The sequence below is a fragment of the Ranitomeya imitator genome, chromosome 1 (genome assembly GCF_032444005.1).
Source record: "Ranitomeya imitator isolate aRanImi1 chromosome 1, aRanImi1.pri, whole genome shotgun sequence".
Classification (NCBI taxonomy): Eukaryota; Metazoa; Chordata; class Amphibia; order Anura; family Dendrobatidae; genus Ranitomeya; species Ranitomeya imitator.
The window spans coordinates 77,783,071-77,804,166 of NC_091282.1; the positions used below are offsets into that span (position 1 = coordinate 77,783,071).

The 21,096-nt window shown below is 44.6% G+C and overlaps 1 protein-coding gene across 1 annotated transcript in view; it reads left to right on the forward strand.

Annotated features, from left to right (window-relative positions):
* The window catches only part of LOC138662606 (granzyme A-like), a 39,209-nt gene extending 22,236 nt beyond the window's left edge, over nucleotides 1-16,973 (forward strand). The window contains exons 4-5 of the mRNA XM_069748426.1: nucleotides 12,125-12,400; nucleotides 13,425-16,973. Coding sequence (XP_069604527.1) covers nucleotides 12,125-12,400; nucleotides 13,425-13,601 — 453 coding nt within the window. The 3' untranslated portion in view covers nucleotides 13,602-16,973. The remainder of the gene's footprint in view (nucleotides 1-12,124; nucleotides 12,401-13,424) is intronic.
* Nucleotides 16,974-21,096: the final 4,123 nt, after the last annotated feature.

Consider the following 21,096-nt stretch of genomic DNA (forward strand, 5'->3'; position numbering starts at 1 on the left):
GGATGCCCAGTAATCAAATGGGAATGACGGTTGAGGGAGAACGTCGATAAGGGATGAAAAATAGTTTGTAACCATACTGGACAAATGTTGTCTCCTGTCACTTTGAATTGATGCTGCAGTACCTGTCCTGTCTGCGGTCATAGAAAAATCACTCCACAACCTGGTCAGAAAACCCCTCTGTCCAACGCCACTTCTGATTTCTGCCCCTCTAACACCTCTGGTCTGCTGGCCCCTGGAGCTCGTGTGAGAACGATCACGGGCGCTGTGTGCAGGGAATGCCAGAAGCAAACGGTCAACAAGAGTTGATTGTTTTGTTGCTAATATTAGTTCCAAGTTCTCATGTGGCATAATATTTTGCAATTTGCCTTTATAGCGAGGATCAAGGAGGCAGGCCAACCAGTAATCGTCATCGTTCATCATTTTTGTAATGCGTGTGTCCCTTTTGAGGATACGCAAGGCATAATCCGCCATGTGGGCCAAAGTTCCCGTTGTCAAATCTGCGGTTGTGCTTGGTTGAGGGGCAGTTGCAGGCAAATCTACGTCACTTGTGTCCCTCAAAAAACCAGAACCCGGCCTTGCCACGCCACCAATTTCCCGTGCCCCCGGGAAAGCTTCCTCATTAAAAATATACTCATCCCCATCATCCTCCTCATCCTCCACCTCCTCTTCGCCCGGTACCTCGTCATGTACACTGCCCTGACCAGACAATCGCTGACTGTCATCAAGGCTTTCCTCTTCCTCTGGTGCAGACGCCTGATCCTTTATGTGCGTCAAACTTTGCATCAGCAGACGCATTAGGGGGATGCTCATGCTTATTATGGCGTTGTCTGCACTAACCAGCCGTGTGCATTCCTCAAAACACTGAAGGACTTGACACATGTCTTGAATCTTCGACCACTGCACACCTGACAACTCCATGTCTGCCATCCTACTGCCTGCCCGTGTATGTGTATCCTCCCACAAAAACATAACAGCCCGCCTCTGTTCGCACAGTCTCTGAAGCATGTGCAGTGTTGAGTTCCACCTTGTTGCAACGTCTATGATTAGGCGATGCTGGGGAAGGTTCAAAGAACGCTGATAGGTCTGCATACGGCTGGAGTGTACAGGCGAACGGCGGATATGTGCGCAAAGTCCACGCACTTTGAGGAGCAGGTCGGATAACCCCGGATAACTTTTCAGGAAGCACTGCACCACCAGGTTTAAGGTGTGAGCCAGGCAAGGAATGTGTTTCAGTTGGGAAAGGGAGATGGCAGCCATGAAATTCCTTCCGTTATCACTCACTACCTTGCCTGCCTCAAGATCTACAGTGCCCAGCCACGACTGCGTTTCTTGCTGCAAGAACTCGGACAGAACTTCCGCGGTGTGTCTATTGTCGCCCAAACACTTCATAGCCAATACAGCCTGCTGACGTATGCCAGTAGCTGCCCCATAATGGGAGACCTGGTGTGCAACAGTGGCAGGTGCGGATGGAGTGTTTGTGCGACTGCGGTCTGTGGACGAGCTCTTGCTTCTGCAGGAGGACGAGGAGGAGGAGGAGGAGGGGGTGCGAACGGCTACAGACAACTGTTTACTAGACCGTGGGCTAGGCAGAACTGTCCCAAACTTGCTGTCCCCTGTGGACCCTGAATCCACCACATTTACCCAGTGTGCCGTGATGGACACGTAACGTCCCTGGCCATGCCTACTGGTCCATGCATCTGTTGTCAGGTGCACCTTTGTGCTCACAGATTGCCTGAGTGCATGGACGATGCGCTCTTTAACATGCTGGTGGAGGGCTGGGATGGCTTTTCTGGAAAAAAAGTGTCGACTGGGTAGCTCGTAGCGTGGTACAGCGTAGTCCATCAGGTCTTTGAAAGCTTCGCTTTCAACTAACCGGTAGGGCATCATCTCTAACGAGATTAGTCTAGCTATGTGGGCGTTCAAACCCTGTGTACGCGGATGCGAGGCTAAGTATTTCCTTTTTCTAACCATAGTCTCATGTAGGGTGAGCTGGACTGGAGAGCTGGAGATCGTGGAACTAGCGGGGGTGCCGGTGGACATGGCAGACTGAGAGACGGTGGGAGATGGTATTGTTGCCGCCGGTGCCCTAGATGCAGTGTTTCCTACTACGAAACTGGTGATTCCCTGACCCTGACTGCTTTGGCCTGGCAAAGATACCTGCACAGATACAGCAGGTGGTGCGCTAAATGGTGGTCCTACACTGCCGGAAGGGATGTTGCGTTGATGACTAGCTTCATTGGCCGAGGGTGCAACAACCTTAAGGGACGTTTGGTAGTTAGTCCAAGCTTTCAAATGCATGGTGGTTAAATGTCTATGCATGCAACTAGTATTGAGACTTTTCAGATTCTGACCTCTGCTTAAGGAAGTAGAACATTTTTGACAGATGACTTTGCGCTGATCAATTGGATGTTGTTTAAAAAAATGCCAGACTGCACTCTTTCTAGCATCGGATACCTTTTCAGGCATTGCAGACTGAGCTTTAACCGGATGGCCACGCTGTCCTCCACCAGGTTTTGGCTTTGCCACGCGTTTTGGGCAAGATACGGGCCCGGCAGATGGAACCTGTGGCGATGTTGATGCCTGCTGCGGCCCCTCCTCCTCCTCTGCTTCAGAACTGCTGCCGCCTGCACCCTGTTCCCCCAATGGCTGCCAATCGGGGTCAAGAACTGGGTCATCTAATAACTCTTCTTGTACCTCCTGCGCAACTTCGTCTGTGTCACCGTGTCGTTCGGTGGTATAGCGTTCGTGATGGGGCAACATAGTCTCATCAGGGTCTGATTCTTGATCAGCACCCTGCGAGGGCAATGTTGTGGTCTGAGTCAAAGGACCAGCATAGTAGTCTGGCTGTGGCTGTGCGTCAGTGCACTCCATGTCAGATTCAATTTGTAATGGGCATGGACTGTTAACTGCTTCACTTTCTAAGCCAGGGACGGTATGTGTAAAGAGCTCCATGGAGTAACCCGTTGTGTCGCCTGCTGCATTCTTCTCTGTTGTTGTTTTTGCTGAAGAGGACAAGGAAGTGACTTGTCCCTGACCGTGAACATCCACTAACGACGCGCTGCTTTTACTTTTACCAGTTTCACGAGATGAGGCAAAAGAGCTAGAGGCTGAGTCAGCAAGATAAGCCAAAACTTGCTCTTGCTGCTCCGGCTTTAAAAGCGGTTTTCCTAATCCCAGAAAAGGGAGCGTTCGAGGCCTTGTGTAGCCGGACGACGAACCTGGCTCCACAGCTCCAGACTTAGGTGCAATATTTTTTCCCCCACGACCACCTGATGCTCCACCACTACCACTACCCTCATTACCAGCTGACAATGAACGCCCCCGGCCACGACCTCTTCCACTAGACTTCCTCATTGTTTTAAAAACGTAACCAAACTAACGTTATTTGTTGCAGTCACACAACTTACACGGTGAGCTATAACTTCAGTATGATTTAGCTACCCCTTTACAGGTTGGTGAGACCACAGCGAAAATCAGGCCCAATGTTACACACTCTTTTTTTGGTGGCTGCAAATTAGAGAGATGCCCCACACGCAGGACTGTCACTGAAGCACAAATGTTAATATTAATGTCACACTATTATTTTTTTTTTATTTTTATTTTTTTCAGGAACACTTTAGAAACCCCCCAAAAAAAAAAAAATAGATTTTTGCAGGGAGAATTTAGAAAACAAATGTAACAAACTATATGCTTTCTATGGGCCACTGAGTGAGAGATGACGCACACAGGAATCAGGAGTGGCACACAAGCCCAGAGGCCAATATTTTTCTACCAATGATTGATGGAGTTATTTTCTCTGGTAGATTTTGGAACCCAAATCAAGGAAAAAAAATGTAGGCTTTCTATGGACCACAATTGGAGAGAGAGAGAGAGAGAGATGGCACACCCAGGAGTCAAGACTGGCACACAAGCAGAAAGGCCAATATTAATCTCCCACTGTTTTTTTTTTTTTTTTTTTTTTTTTTCAGGGAGACTTTAGAAAAAAAAATAATAAAAAAAATATGATTTTATCAGGAAGAATTTAGAAACCAAATAAAATAAAATGATTTTTTCAGGGAGAATTTATAAAACAAATAAAAACAAAAATAGGCGTTCTATGGCCCACTGACTGAGAGATGACGCACACAGGAGTCAGGAGTGGCACACAAACCCAGAGGCCAATATTTTTCTACCAATGATTGATGTAGTTATTTTCTCTGGTAGATTTTAGAACCCAAATCAAGGAAAAAAAATATAGGCTTTCTATGGACCACAATTGGAGAGAGAGAGAGAGAGAGAGAGAGAGAGAGAGAGAGAGAGAGAGAGAGAGAGAGAGAGAGATGGCACACCCAGGAGTCAAGACTGGCACACAAGCAGAAAGGCCAATATTAATCTCCCACTGTTTTTTTTGGTTGTTTTTTTTTTTTTTTTTTTCAGGGAGACTTTAGAAAAAAAAATAATAAAAAAAATATGATTTTATCAGGAAGAATTTAGAAACCAAATAAAATAAAATGATTTTTTCAGGGAGAATTTATAAAACAAATAAAACCAAAAATAGGCGTTCTATGGCCCACTGACTGAGAGATGACGCACCCAGGAGTCAAGACTGGCACACAAGCAGAAAGGCCAATATTAATCTCCCACTGTTTTTTTTGGTTGTTTTTTTTTTTTTTTTTTCAGGGAGACTTTAGAAAAAAAAATAATAAAAAAAATATGATTTTATCAGGAAGAATTTAGAAACCAAATAAAATAAAATGATTTTTTCAGGGAGAATTTATAAAACAAATAAAACCAAAAATAGGCGTTCTATGGCCCACTGACTGAGAGATGACGCACCCAGGAGTCAAGACTGGCACACAAGCAGAAAGGCCAATATTAATCTCCCACTGTTTTTTTTTTTTTTTTTCAGGGAGACTTTAGAAAAAAAAATAATAAAAAAAATATGATTTTATCAGGAAGAATTTAGAAACCAAATAAAATAAAATGATTTTTTCAGGGAGAATTTAGAAAACAAATAAAACCAAAAATAGGCGTTCTATGGCCCACTGACTGAGAGATGACGCACACAGGAGTCAGGAGTGGCACACAAACCCAGAGGCCAATATTTTTCTACCAATGATTGATGTAGTTATTTTCTCTGGTAGATTTTAGAACCCAAATCAAGGAAAAAAAATATAGGCTTTCTATGGACCACAATTGGAGAGAGAGAGAGAGAGAGAGAGAGAGAGAGAGAGATGGCACACCCAGGAGTCAAGACTGGCACACAAGCAGAAAGGCCAATATTAATCTCCCACTGTTTTTTTGGTTGTTTTTTTTTTTTTTTTTTCAGGGAGACTTTAGAAATAAAAATAATAAAAAAAATATGATTTTATCAGGAAGAATTTAGAAACCAAATAAAATAAAATGATTTTTTCAGGGAGAATTTAGAAAACAAATAAAACCAAAAATATGCGTTCTATGGCCCACTGACTGAGAGAGAGAGAGAGATGGAACGCTTAGTACTGGCACACAAGCCCAAAGGGCAATATTAATCTCCCTTTTTTTTTCCAGGGAGAATTTCTGAAACCCAAAAAAAAAATAAAATAGGCTTTCTATGGCCCACTATTTGTGAGAGAGATGGGACGCTCAGGACTGGCACAGATGGCACGCTCAGGACTGGCACAGAAGCCCAGAGGCCAATATTAATCTCCCTTTTTTTCTGGGAGAATTTATAAAACCAAAAAAATATTTAAATAGGCTTTCTATGGCCCACTATTTGTGAGAGAGATGGCACGCTCAGGACTGGCACAGATGGCACGCTCACAACTGGCACACAAGCCCAGAGGCCAATATTAATCTCCCTTTTTTCAGGGAGAATTTCTAAAACCCAAAAAAAAAATAAAATAGGCTTTCTATGGCCCACTATTTGTGAGAGAGATGGGACGCTCAGGACTGGCACAGATGGCACGCTCAGGACTGGCACAGAAGCCCAGAGGCCAATATTAATCTCCCTTTTTTTCTGGGAGAATTTATAAAACCAAAAAAATATTTAAATAGGCTTTCTATGGCCCACTATTTGTGAGAGAGATGGCACGCTCAGGACTGGCACAGATGGCACGCTCACAACTGGCACACAAGCCCAGAGGCCAATATTAATCTCCCTTTTTTCAGGGAAAATTGATAAAACAAAAAAAAAAATTAAATAGGCTTTCTATGGCCCACTATTTGTGAGAGAGATGGCACGCTCAGGGCTGGCTGGCACAGATGGCACGCTCAGGACTGGCACACAAGCCCAGAGGCCAATATTAATCTCCCTTTTTTTCTGGGAGAATTTATAAAACCAAAAAAATATTTAAATAGGCTTTCTATGGCCCACTATTTGTGAGAGAGATGGCACGCTCAGGACTGGCACAGATGGCACGCTCACAACTGGCACACAAGCCCAGAGGCCAATATTAATCTCCCTTTTTTCAGGGAAAATTGATAAAACAAAAAAAAAAATTAAATAGGCTTTCTATGGCCCACTATTTGTGAGAGAGATGGCACGCTCAGGGCTGGCTGGCACAGATGGCACGCTCAGGACTGGCACACAAGCCCAGAGGCCAATATTAATCTCCCTTTTTTTCTGGGAGAATTTATAAAACCAAAAAAATATTTAAATAGGCTTTCTATGGCCCACTATTTGTGAGAGAGATGGCACGCTCAGGACTGGCACAGATGGCACGCTCACAACTGGCACACAAGCCCAGAGGCCAATATTAATCTCCCTTTTTTCAGGGAAAATTTATAAAACAAAAAAAAAAATTAAATAGGCTTTCTATGGCCCACTATTTGTGAGAGAGATGGCACGCTCAGGGCTGGCACAGATGGCACGCTCAGGACTGGCACACAAGCCCAGAGGCCAATATTAATCTCCCTTTTTTTCAGGGAGAATTTATAAAACCAAAAAAAAAAATAAATAGGCTTTCTATGGCCCACTATTTGTGAGAGAGATGGCACACTCAGGACTGGCACACAAGCCCAAAGGCCAATATTAATCTCCCACTGTATTTTTATCAGGGAGAATTTATACACCCCACAAAAAAAAATACAGAAAAATGAAAAGGCTTTCTATGGCCCACTATGTGAGAGAGATGGCACACACAGGGATGGCACTCTAGCAGAAATGCCAAATTGCCAATCTTAATCTCCCACCAAAAAAAAAAAAAAAAAAAAAACAGGGAATGTCCTACAATTACTATCTCCCTGCCTGCAGTAATCTCAGCCAGGTATGGCAGGCAGCTACTATCTCCCTGCCTGCAGTAATCTCAGCCAGGTATGGCAGGCAGCAATAAGGAGTGGACTGATGCACAAATGAAATAAAAAGTGTGGACAAACAAAAAAGATAGCTGTGCAGAAAGGAAGGAACAAGAGGATTTGTGCTTTGAAAAAAGCAGTTGGTTTGCACAGCGGCGTACACACAGCAATGCAGCTATCAGGGAGCCTTCTAGGGCAGCCCAATGAGCTACAGCGCTGAGGGGAAAAAAAAAAAAAAAAAAACTTCCACTGTCCCTGCACACCGAGGGTGGTGTTGGACAGTGCAAATCGCTGCAGCACAAGCGGTTTTGTGGTTAATGGACCCTGCCTAACGCTATCCCTGCTTCTGACAAAGCGGCAGCAACCTCTCCCTAAGCTCAGATCAGCAGCAGTAAGATGGCGGTCGGCGGGAACGCCTCTTTATAGCCCCTGTGACGTCGCAGACAGCAAGCCAATCACTGCAATGCCCTTCTCTAAGATGGTGGGGACCAGGACCTATGTCATCACGCTGCCCACACTCTGCGTTTACCTTCATTGGCTGAGAAATGGCGCTTTTCGCGTCATTGAAACGCGACTTTGGCGCGAAAGTCGCGTACCGCATGGCCGACCCCGCACAGGGGTCGGATCGGGTTTCATGAAACCCCGACTTAGCCAAAAGTCGGCGACTTTTGAAAATGTTCGACCCGTTTCGCTCAACCCTACTTGCCAGGGTTTTGATTGGATGGCTGGACTGTCACTTACAACACTGACAGCTTAGCACGCTCCAGCCACAGATTGGACGGCTGAACTGATGTTCGGTGCGTCAAAGACATAATGAGTGGTGGAATTGGCTTTGACCAAAAAAGTAATTGTGTTACTCTAGCAGGTGTTGTTTATGGTATATGTGTGTGTATAAGAATGCATTGAATTAGCATAATAGGAAACTGGATACAAAGTTTTGTTAAACAGTTTTGACTTATTTGATCATATACATGGAAAGCAACTAGACAAGCCTGTATGGGTATATGTGGAACGCCTGCCAGGGTCGTGGGGTACTCGGTACTGGGTCCGGTACTTAACCCCTTCCCGACCTTTGACGCCACGTAGGCGTCATGAAAGTCGGTGCCAATCCGACCCATGACGCCTATGTGGCGTCCCTACAGATCGGGTGAAAGGGTTAACTCCCATTTCACCCGATCTGCAGGGACAGGGGGAGTGGTAGTTTAGCCCAGGGAAGGTGGCTTCACCCCCCCGTGGCTACGATCGCTCTGATTGGCTGTTGTAAGTGAAACTGCCAATCAGAGCGATTTGTAATATTTCACCTATTAAAACTGGTGAAATATTACAATCCAGCCATGGCCGATGCTGCAATATCATCGGCCATGGCTGGAAACACTAATGTGCCCCCACCCCACCGATCGCCCCCCAAGCCACCGATCTGTCCAGTACACTGCTCCGGCTCCCCTCCGTCCTGTGCTCCGCTCCCCCCGTGCTCTTGTCCACTCCCCCTGTGCTCCAATCACCCCCCCGTGCTCCAACCAGCCCCCCTGCACTCCGATCCACCCCCTCCGTGCATCATCCACCTCCCCATGCTCCGATCCACCCCACCCCGTGCTCCGTTCCACCCCCCCGTGCTACGTTCCACCCCCCCCGCGCTCCGATCCCACCCCCCATGCTCCGATCTCCCCACCCCCCGTGCTCCGATCCCCCCCCCCGTGCTCCCCCCACCCCATCATACTTACCGATCCTGCCAGGGTCCGTCCATCTTCTCCCTGGGCGCCGCCATCTTCCAAAATGGCGGGCGATTGCGCAGTGCGCCTGCCGAATCTGCAGGCCGGCAGATTCGTTCCAAAGTGCATTTTGATCACTGAGATATAATCTATCACAGTGATCAAAATAAAAAAATAATAAATGACCCCCCCTCCTTTGTCACCCCCATAGGTAGGGACAATAATAAAATAAAGATTTTTTTTTTTCCACTAAGGTTAGAATAGGGTTAGGGTTAGGGCTAGGGTTAGGGTTAGGGCTAAGGTTAGGGCTAGGGTTAGGGTTAGGGCTAGGGTTAGGGTTTCGGTATGTGCACACGTATTCTGTTCCTCTGCGGATTTTTCCACTGCGGATTTTATGGCGGATTTACCGCGGTTTTTCTGCGCATTTCACTGCGGTTTTACAACTGCGATTTTCTATTGGAGCAGTTGTAAAACCGCTGCGGAATCCGCAGAAAAAAGTGACATGCTGCAGAATGTAAACCGCTGCGTTTCCGTGCAGTTTTTCCGCAGCATGTGTACAGCGATTTTTGTTTCCCATAGGTTTACATTGAACTGTAAACTCATGGGAAACTGCTGCGGATCCGCAGCGTTTTCTGCAGCGTGTGCACATACCTTTAGAATTAGGCTATGTGCACACGGTGCGGATTTGGCTGCGGATCCGCAGTGGATTGGCCGCTGCGGATTCGCAGCAGTGTTCCATCAGGTTTACAGTACCATGTAAACCTATGGAAAACTAAATCCGCTGTGCCCATGGTGCGGAAAATACCGCACGAAAACGCTGTGTTGTATTTTCTGCAGCATGTCAATTCTTTGTGTGGATTCCGCATCGTTTTACACCTGTTCCTCAATAGGAATCCACAGGTGAAATCCGCACAAAAAACGCTGGAAATCCGCGGTAAATCCGCAGGTAAAACGCAGTGCCTTTTACCCGTGGATTTTTCAAAAATGATGCTGAAAAATCTCACACAAATCCGCAACGTGGGCACATAGCCTTAGGGTTAGGGTTGGCATTAGGGTTGTGGTTAGGGTTGTGATTAGGGTTATGGCTACAGTTGGGATTAGGGTTAGGGGTGTGTTGGGGTTAGTGTTGGAGTTGGAATTGAGGGGTTTCCACTGTTTAGGCACATCAGGGGTCTCCAAACGCAACATGGCGCCACCATTGATTCCAGCCAATCTTGTATTCAAAAAGTCAAATGGTGCTCCCTCACTTCCGAGCCCTGAAGTGTGCCCAAACAGTGGTTTACCCCCACATATGGGGTATCAGTGTACTCAGGACAAACTGCGCAACAATTACTGGGGTCCAATTTCTCCTGTTACCCTTGTGAAAATAAAAAAATGCTTGCTAAAACATCATTTTTGAGGAAAGAAAAATGATTTTTTATTGTCACGGCTCTGCGTTGTAAACGTCTGTGAAGCACTTGGGGGTTCAAAGTGCTCACCACATATCTAGATAAGTTCCTTGGGGGGTCTAGTTTCTAAAATGGGGTCACTTGTGGGGGGTTTCTACTGTTTAGGCACACCAGGGGCTCTGCAAATGCAATGTGACGCCCGCAGACCATTCCATCAAAGTCTGCATTTCAAAAGTCACTACTTCCCTTCTGAGCCCCGACGTGTGCCCAAACAGTGGTTTACCCCCACACATGGGGTATCAGCGTACTCAGGAGAAACTGGACAACAACTTTTGGGGTCCAATTTCTCCTGTAACCCTTGGGAAAATAAAAAATTCTGGGCTAAATAATTATTTTTGAGGAAAGAAAACGTATTTATTATTTTCACGGCTCTGCATTATAAACTTTTGTGAAGCACTTGGGGGTTCAAAGTGCTCACCACACATCTAGATAAGTTCCTTTCAGGATCTAGTTTCCAAAATGGGGTCACTTGTGGGGGGTGTCTACTATTTAGCCACATCAGGGGCTCTCCAAACGCAACATAACGCCCGCAGAGCATTCCATCAAAGTCTGCATTTCAAAATATCACTACTTCACTTCCGCGCCCAATTAAAAGGGAAGGTCTCTAAGGGGATTGGTGAATAAAGTTTATGTTTGTGATGCCACCTGTGGTATTCGGTCAATAGGGACCGACGCTGCTTAAAGGGGTCTGCTGGGGTGATGTTATGGCAGCTAGATGGAATAACTTCCCACAGGTGAAGTAGGTCCCCTGGGCTCCTGGTGAGTAGGTGAAGATGGTGAGTAGTGCAGTAAAGAATGGAGGACACAGGTTTGCAGTCTCTTTACCTAGTTTACTGTAGGCTTCAGGCAACCACAGTCCAGGGCACCAGATCACAGTGCAGGCAGGGTCTGTCTGGCTTCGAAGCAAGCTCAGAGTCCCTTCTACCAGGTGGAGATGAAAGCCTTCCTCATAGTGCAGTGGTATTGTAGTCCCTTACTACCTATGGATTCTAGCAAGGTCCTCACAGTTCCTCTCTGTCCTCCATAAAGGTGGGACACAAACCCGTATGACAGGTGGCTCGAGCCTTTTTACAGGATCTCTATCACGACCCGGGCTCTATGTGCCACTGTGCCTCCTGGGTATTAAGGCGGACAGGTGATTTGTAATCCAGCTGTTCTGCCAGTTTCTGCTGTGCCTCTACTACCGGTTACAGGTGTCTGCGCTCAGCCAGGGAGGTAGCCAGCCCTGTCACAGCTATCCTTCCCAGATGTCACTCTCCTTTGCTTTGCTCTCCTGCACGCTCTCTATAAACTGTTCTTTTTTCTTAATTCTCTTTCCCCAGGAGCTGCAGCAACTCTGGCTACACGGCCCCTTCAGTCCTTCCGACACTCACTGTATGACTGCTCACTTCTCTGTCCTCTGACAGACTGCTTACTGACTTCCCCTCCAGCCAGAATATATCTCCAGGGCAGTTCCCGGAAAACCGGGTTCAGAGCTCCCCCTTCTAGGCTGGTGTGCAAACATGTTTGTGTTTACCAGATAGAAGAGATCTACCCTTGCTTCCAAGCATGACATCACGCTCCGCATGAGGAAAGCAATGCCACTGTAACAACCAGGACCCTGGGGTGTTACAGATGCAGTTGTACATAAATTTAAATAGCGAAGCACTGAGCCCTTTACCAGCCATATTTTTAGGGTTTGTCTGGATACAGTATATTTTTTTTCTGTTACAGCTGGAGAAACCTGTAAAGCTGAACAAATTTGTTTCACTTCTTCCATTACCAAAAAATGAAGAAAACATTGCAGCCAGGAAGATATGCAGCGCAGCAGGATGGGGAATAAGTGATTTAAGGAAAAGGACAACATCAGACGTCCTTCGAGAAGTTAAGCTGGCAATTGTTGACAATAAGGTCTGTAAGAAAGAATACAGCAAAAAGGAGAAATCTATTACTGACAGCATGTTGTGTGCTGGAGCCCCAAATAAGAAGCATAAAGCTGATACATGTGCGGTAAGTAACTCCATGTGTAAGTCAATATTAGTTTACTTTATAAGATAAAGTGTGAATCTAGAGAAACTGAATCAGCACTTAATAATTAACATCACAAGTATAAAAAAATATAATTATCTAATACCCATAATAATCATGAGAAATAGTAATTAACTCTATAAATTTTATCACTGCGCTCTGTGAAGATTCTCCGGTGTTTGAGGCAGCCGGTCATGTGACTGCAAGTATGTGATTTGCATACATCTGGCCACATTCAGACAAGCCATGTCTAGTCTTACTTAAGCCCAACTTGGGTCTCTCCCTAAGGTGGCTAGCATGTGTGTAGTCTTACTTAATACACTTGCATTAGGCTAGGCCGAGTAAGTCTAGTCGGCACATGACTCCAGGTTCATGAGCACTGTGAGGATTCACAAGTCTGCAGTCACAAAGTGTGCACCCTAAGGCTGGACAAGCCGTTTAAGGCTATGTTCACATGTTGCGGTTTTTGCTGCGGATCCGCAGCGAATTTGACCGCTGCGGATCCGCAGCAGTTTTCCCAAAGTTTACAGTACCATGTAAACCTATGGGAAACAAAAACCGCTATGCCCACGATGCGGAAAAATCCACGCGGATTCGCTGCGGAAAAAAAGAAGGAGCATGTCACTTCTTTGTGCGGATTCCGCAGCGGTTTTCAACATGCACCAATAGGAAAGTGCAGTTAAAAACCCGCAGAGGAATCCGCACAGGAAACCGCATGAAAATCCGCAGTGAAAACCGCAGTGGTTTTGCACTGCGGATTTTCCAAATCCGCTGCGGAAAAATCCGCAGCAGAATCCGCAACCTGTGCACATACCCTTAGGGGAACAGGGCTCATGTGAGAGATTTTGCACCTTTGTCTATGCAATCAGCAGAAATCTCAGAAACTGCAGAGAAATGAAACACTGGAAACTTGTGTGCATGAAATAGAAAGTTAGAAATGTCAACTGTGTTCATTGTTCAGCTTTCAAATCACCATGAAATTAATCCGTCCTATGATCTGTTCCAGGGGGATTCTGGTGGTCCATTGATCTGTGATGGAAAATATGTTGGCCTTGTCTCATTTGGACCTAATGACTGTGGTAATCCAAAGCTTCCAGGGGTCTACACACGACTTACAAACAATTATCTCAAGTGGATCCAAAATACAATTGGCGGGGATTATTCTGATATATACAGATTATAAATACATTGTGCAGAAAATAATTCACCTTCAATATGTGTAGGAAGCATAATGGGCTTCATATATGCCAAAATAATCCAGATCTATTCATTTCATGACCCACACGAGCACTATGTGTGCCACCAGATGTTCTTCTGGATTGTTACGACTTCTCAAAATCCTTTATTAGCACCGATTCTCTAAATCTAGTGCTGAACACTCCTTCCATAGAATACCTGATATATTTTTTTAGCTTATGTTCAGACCATTGATCTGAACATTAAGAAGAGTAAAATCATAACTTCCACCAACGAGGCAGTCCATATGAAGATCACCAATGAAGAAATAGAAGTGGTCAATAGCATCATTTTTCTTGGGTTTCTCATTAATCGCAAGATATATCCGCAAAGATCATGCATTGAATAGCATTGGGACATAGTGAGCATGGACCAACTATAGAAGTGCAAGGACGTCTCAGTCACCATCAAACAAAGACTGATCACTGCCGTCGTATTCCTTACTGCAACATATGACTATGAGAAGTGGACACTCACAAACACAGATAGAATAAAAATGAATGCCTTTGACTTGTGATGTTGGACAAGACGTCTATGAATCCCATGGACAGCTTGGATCTCCAACAAAGATGTTCTTGATCATGTAAACCCAGAGATGATCCTGGGAGATAAAATCTGACCAGTTTTAGTCATGTGAGGAAGGCAAATTTACTAGAAAGGGAGATGCTACCCAGAGTGGTCTCTGGTGAAAGGAAACTGAGAAGCCCGTTGGCTTGGTAGTATCAAGTATGACACGGGAATGACCATGAGGTGGGAAAACAAGGAAGCATGGCAAGATATGGCTTACAAAGCATCCGTGGGTCAAAATGGATAGAATCAGAATCTGGTGATACAAATTTTTTTTTTTTTACAACGGATGTCAATAATTTGGAACTTTATGATATAAACTGAACAGTAAATGTGTGCAGATATCAGAAATAGTGTCTATATTTATAAGGCTAGGGTCACATTGCGTTTTAGTGTGAGCGCTAACGGACAGCGTTGCATGGCGAAATTAACGCCATTCAATGCGCCCGTTAGCGCTCCCAAAGCCCGCAATGTAACCAGCGCATTGCTAGCGCGTGTCCTTTTCGGCACGCGCTAGCGATGTGCCGGTCTTTTGCAGCGCGCCTCGGACGCTGCTTGCAGCGTCCGCGGCGCGCCCGAGGTCCGTTCCCCACTCTCGCAGATCAGGGATCTGCGAGAGCGGGGACGTTCACGCGACCCCGAAATGCGGCCCCTTAAAAACATTGCGTTAGCGCAATCCGCTAGCGCTAGCGCTAAACGGATTGCCCTAACGCAATGTGACCCTAGCCTAAGCATTTGACGGCACAATATGGCATATTTATCTGTATAAATTTTGGCTACTACAATGTATATACAGTTAGGGCCAGAAATATTTGGACAGTGACACAATTTTCGCGAGTTGGGCTCTGCATGCCACCACATTGGATTTGAAATGAAACCTCTACAACAGAATTCAAGTGCAGATTGTAATGTTTAATTTGAAGGGTTGAACAAAAATATCTGATAGAAAATGTAGGAATTGTACACATTTCTTTACAAACACTCCACATTTTAGGAGGTCAAAAGAAATTGGACAAATAAACATAACCCAAACAAAATATTTTTATTTTCAATATTTTGTTGCAAATCCTTTGGAGGCAATCACTGCCTTAAGTCTGGAACCCATGGACATCACCAAACGCTGGGTTTCCTCCTTCTTAATGCTTTGCCAGGCCTTTACAGCCGCAGCCTTCAGGTCTTGCTTGTTTGTGGGTCTTTCCGTCTTAAGTCTGGATTTGAGCAAGTGAAATGCATGCTCAATTGGGTTTAGATCTGGAGATTGACTTGGCCATTGCAGAATGTTCCACTTTTTGGCACTCATGAACTCCTGGGTAGCTATGGCTGTATGCTTGGGGTCATTGTCCATCTGTACTATGAAGCGCCGTCCAATCAACTTTGCAGCATTTGGCTGAATCTGGGCTGAAAGTATATCCCGGTACACTCCAGAATTCATCCGGCTACTCTTGTCTGCTCTTATGTCATCAATAAACACAAGTGACCCAGTGCCATTGAAAGCCATGCATGCCCATGCCATCACGTTACCTCCACAATGTTTTACAGAGGATGTGGTGTGCCTTGGATCATGTGCTGTTCCCTTTCTTCTCCAAACTTTTTTCTTCCCATCATTCTGGTACAGGTTGATCTTTGTCTCATCTGTCCATAGAATACTTTTCCAGAACTGAGCTGGCTTCTTGAGGTGTTTTTCTGCAAATTTAACTCTGGCCTGTCTATTTTTTGTATTGATGAATGGTTTGCATCTAGATGTGAACCCTTTGTATTTACTGTCATGGAGTCTTCTCTTTACTGTTGACTTAGAGACAGATACACCTACTTCACTGAGAGTGTTCTGGACTTCAGTTGATGTTGTGAACGGGTTCTTCTTCACCAAATTAAGTATGCGGCGATCATCCACCACTGTTGTCATCCGTGGACGCCCAGGCCTTTTTGAGTTCCCAAGCTCACCAGTCAATTCCTTTTTTCTCAGAATGTACCCAACTGTTGATTTTGCTACTCCAAGCATGTCTGCTATCTCTCTGATGGATTTTTTCTTTTTTTTCAGCCTCAGGATGTTCTGCTTCACCTCAATTGAGAGTTCCTTTGACCGCATGTTGTCTGCTTACAGCAACAGCTTCCAAATGCAAAACCACACACCTGGAATCCACCCCTGACCTTTTAACTACTTCATTGATTACAGGTTAACGAGGGAGACGCCTTCAGAGTTAATTGCAGCCCTTAGAGTCCATTGTCCAATTACTTTTGGTCCCTTGAAAAAGAGGACGCTATGCATTACAGAGCTATGATTCCTAAACCCTTTCTCCGATTTGGATGTGGAAACTATCATATTGCAGCTGGGAGTGTGCACTTTCAGCCCATATTATATATATAATTGTATTTCTGAACATGTTTTTGTAAACAGCTAAAATAACAAAACTTGTGTCACTGTCCAAATATTTCTGGCCCTAACTGTATTTTTTGGATGTTGCTCCTTCATGAATAGTAACTCCAGGTGGGGGCATTTCTGACTTTATATTAGTCGGACACTATTATGTGTTATTCACATTTGTGTGTTTTTCAATGCTTTTCATTCCTTGTCTATCATTACATTGAATAAAGAGCTTTTGATATTGCATATATTTGCTGAATTAAGTACTGGATGTGTCATCTACTGTACATTACAGTGCAGTTTTCTTTTTGCTTTTTGTTCTTTGTGTATTATTCCATTGCAAGTTAGGACTATTTTTTATGCAAGATGTAATAAAGACTAATCTACATGAAAATGTAAGAAAGATGACAATTATTTCTGATGTCATGTAATTTGTTTTTCAATGCATACATGTTTCATGGCTGCACTACACAGCTAACAAGCCTTAAAGGAGTTGTCCGGCTTTAAGGTACAAGTCTGCAGTCACTCTATGTGACTGCAGACTTGTGAATTTCTTACAGTGTGCACAATGTACAATGTCGGGATTCTCTGGTGCCGGCACCAGGAGCATCAGACACGTGACTACAAGTATGCGATCTGCATACATACGGTCACATGCCAACTAAACGTGTATGGTCCCGCTCAATGAAACTGACTTCAGACTTGTAACCCAAGGCTGGACAACCTCTTTCAGGAATTAATAATAGCTCCAAATTACAGCTTTATATTCTTTTGTCTAAAGACCTGTAAATGGGTCTCTACATTGATGCATGAGTGCATGGCCTTAGTTTTCTAGAGAGTATATTGAGTGCATAGCCTTGGGTACCTATAAAATTTAGCAAAGGTATGACTATTCAGGAATGGGTGAGTGTGTAGACCTCAGTGTGTAGACTAGGGGTGTCAAACCTTTTGGGGTCTCTGAGTCACATTCAAAGAAGAAGAGTTGCCTTGGGCCACACATTAAATACACAAACAGTAACTAAAGCTGATGAGCAAAAGTCTGTGCATTATTTTTCATAATATCCACTACCACCGATATGCAAATAACTCCTCACAATAATCCTAATTATGCATCGGCCCAATGGGAGAGTCTTATAAAATCGTCCTGTAGGTCCCAAGTTTGTGGTCACTAACATAAAAAATGGACATATCTAAGTAATAAAACATCATTGATTTTATTATATTTTTTTTATTCTAAAAAGAAAAGAAAAGAGGAAAACTGTCAAATTGGCGTTGGGACTTTGGGCGCTCACCAGGTTCCTAGCACTAGAGGTGCCCTAATCTATTTTTCTGTTTTCTGGGGACGTTACATTGAATACATTCTGATATTTTGGTCAAGAGACCTCCTCTTTTTCAACAGCTTTGTCTTTGAAAGGAATGTAAATAACATCAGTCTCAACTTTACCTCTGAAATAGATCTATCCTCTATTAACTTCCTTGACATTACCATCAAAAAGGATGATGAGGGCCACTTACAAACAAGTGTCTATAGAAAGCTAAACTCCAAGAACACCTTGCTTGGTTGGAGCAGTCACCACCTCTATAGTCTCAAAGAGGTATTCCGAAAGGTCAATGCCTAAGGGTTAAAAGGAACTTCTCTAATACCTCATGCTTTTCCACGCAAGCTAAGGAACTTAAAAATAGGTTTCTTGACAGGGGCTATCTCAACAAAGTACTTCGGGATACCTTTAAAAATGCTGAATCACAAACCAGGACTAGTCTATTACAACCAAAAGAAAAAAAGGATGATCATCTCCTAAGATTGATAGGAATCTTTGACAATTGTTCCCACGAAGTGAGGGACATTATCAAGAGACACTGGGACATCTTAAGGGCTGATATTGAATTAACAACTTTTTACCAGCAGAATCTGTCATCATTTATAGGAGAGGTAGGTCGGTGGCTGACCATTTAGTCCATAGTACCTTTATCCCCCTAAAAAACAGGTGCTTGGCTGGAAAAGAGGCATCTAGGTACTTTCAGATGTGGTGGCTGCTCCTTTTGCAGGTTTGAGGAGGTTGGTAAGCAATTTTGTAGTGTCACTACAAGCAGGATCTACAAGAATAGACACTTTGCAAATTGCAAAACTGCAGACACCATATAAAATTTCAGATGCTCCTGTCCCCTCAACTATGCCAGGAAGACGAAAAGAGGGTTCAGGAGACATATGGGGGACCATCTTGGAGACATAAAACATGCTAGAGAAACACCAATATCAAGGCACATTCAGGAGATACACAAGGGGATTTGGGGAGGTAATTGGGACCAAAAAATAGTACAGAAAGAACTCAAATGGATCCACAGACTAGACACCTTTGCCCCCAAGGGTCTAAGCGAGCAAATGCTGTTTGGCTGCTTTATCTAAGAGGTTCTTTTTTCTTTGTGCTCAGGAAGAATACAACCTGGCTACAGGTGTATACCCTAATGGATCATGGACATGGTAACTTTATCTTTTGACACTAGAGATGTAATCTTTTGACACTATTATATACCTTTTTCAGCAACTGTAAATAACTCCACCAGTCTCCAATTCTATATACTTCTTTGTGTGGCTGTTTGATATGGGCACCCTTTCTTGTTTGGTCAAGAGATTTTAATAGATATTATTGTGATTCCCCTTGTTATATATTTTCCATCACCATACACTTATCAATAGAGATGAGTGAATATTTTAATGTTCACTTCCAATTACGTTCGCCGATTTTAAAATATTCGCCGATTAAGTCGTCGAATATTCGCCAAACATTACCGAATGCCATTCAGCTGAATGTGAGGCAAAAACAAATGCATGCACAACACCTTAGAACGGACCCAAATGCTGCCAAAACATATCAAATGAGGGACAGACACCAGGAAAGTGGCCTCAATTCACCCACAGTACAGATTTTAGCATGGCATTGCAGAAATCAGCCAGGCATGAGGTATCAGGGTCTTGGACAGCATTTACAACTTTCAATTGAACATCACAGTAAGACGAGGTGGGTGTAGGTCCCCTTTGCTGGGAGCCCTGATACCACATGCAACACCTCTACCTGCTTTCATGCTGAGCCACATTCAGGTGGCACAAATATCAGTTTTCTAGACTACCATTGTCAGAAAAATTTAAGGATAATAACATGGGTAGTTGAGTCCAAATGAAGTGGAGGCCTACTGCTACAGGCAACACACATGGAGACCCAGCCAGGAATCTAGACATTTACAAATATTAGTGGCAGGCACCAACAAAGTGTCATCAATTGCAATAAAGTATAATTAGCTGGGACCGACACCTCTTCCACTACAGCCAACCCAGCAGATGGAGACTGTAACAGGCAAGGTGGTGGATTCACTGTTCCATATCCATTTGATATGGAAGGGGCGTAACTAGGTGGCCTATCAAATCCCTACTCGGACAAGTGGCAGCAGGCGAAAACTGCGACCCAAGGAGGTACGAAGAGGTGGCACCAGATGCTACTCCACGGCTGACCTACAGAATGTGGCAGCTGACCCCCTACAGCGGGTAAGCTGCTAAGGCCTGAAGGAGGGATGAAAAATGCAGGCAGGCACTGTAGGGACTCTGGAACCATGGATACAAAAGGGACCGGCTGAGGAAAAGAAAAGCACTGGCAGGTGCGGCCTGGAGCGGGAGTTAGATAGGTGCTGGCAGGTGCGATTTGGACCGGTTGATGGATAGAAGAATGCAGACAGGTATGAGAAGATGGGCAAAGACAGGTAAGAGCAGATGGGTACAGGGTAGACAAGCAGACGGACCTGGGGAACCTGACAACTAGCAAGCATGCAAGGCAAACTAACAACATAGCTCAGGCACCTCCACATTGGAGGAGAAGCCTTAAATAGAAGGCATCGCCCAGCTGTAGGTTGGGAATACCTTAGGTTGATGCAGGTGGTCCCTTTAAGAGGGAGGGAGCGCGCAAGTGTGCTTTCTAAGCATTGTTCCCGATCCTACAACTGAACCTTGGTGAGCACTGACACATAGGGGGCGAGATGAGGAGGTGGTGTGTGAGTGGGTGACACTGAATGTCCTATCTGTTAGGTACGAGGAGATCCAACAAAGGGTCAAGTCTGTAATAGTTACATAGTTATTAAGGTTGAAGGAAGACTATATGTCCATCTAGTTCAACCCATAGCCTAACCTAACATGCCCTAACATGTTGATCCAGAGGAAGGCAAAAAAAACCCATGTGGCAAAGAGTAAGCTCCACATTGGGGAAAAAAATTCCTTCCCGACTCCACATACGGCAATCAGACTAGTTCCCTGGATCAACGCCCTATCAAGTAATCTAGTGTATATACCCTGTAACATTATACTTTTCCAGAAAGGTATCCAGTCCCCTCTTAAATTTAAGTAATGAATCACTCATTACAACATCACACGGCAGAGAGTTCCATAGTCTCACTGCTCTTACAGTAAAGAATCCGTGTCTGTTATTATGCTTAAACCTTTTTTCCTCCAAACGCAGAGGATGCCCCCTTG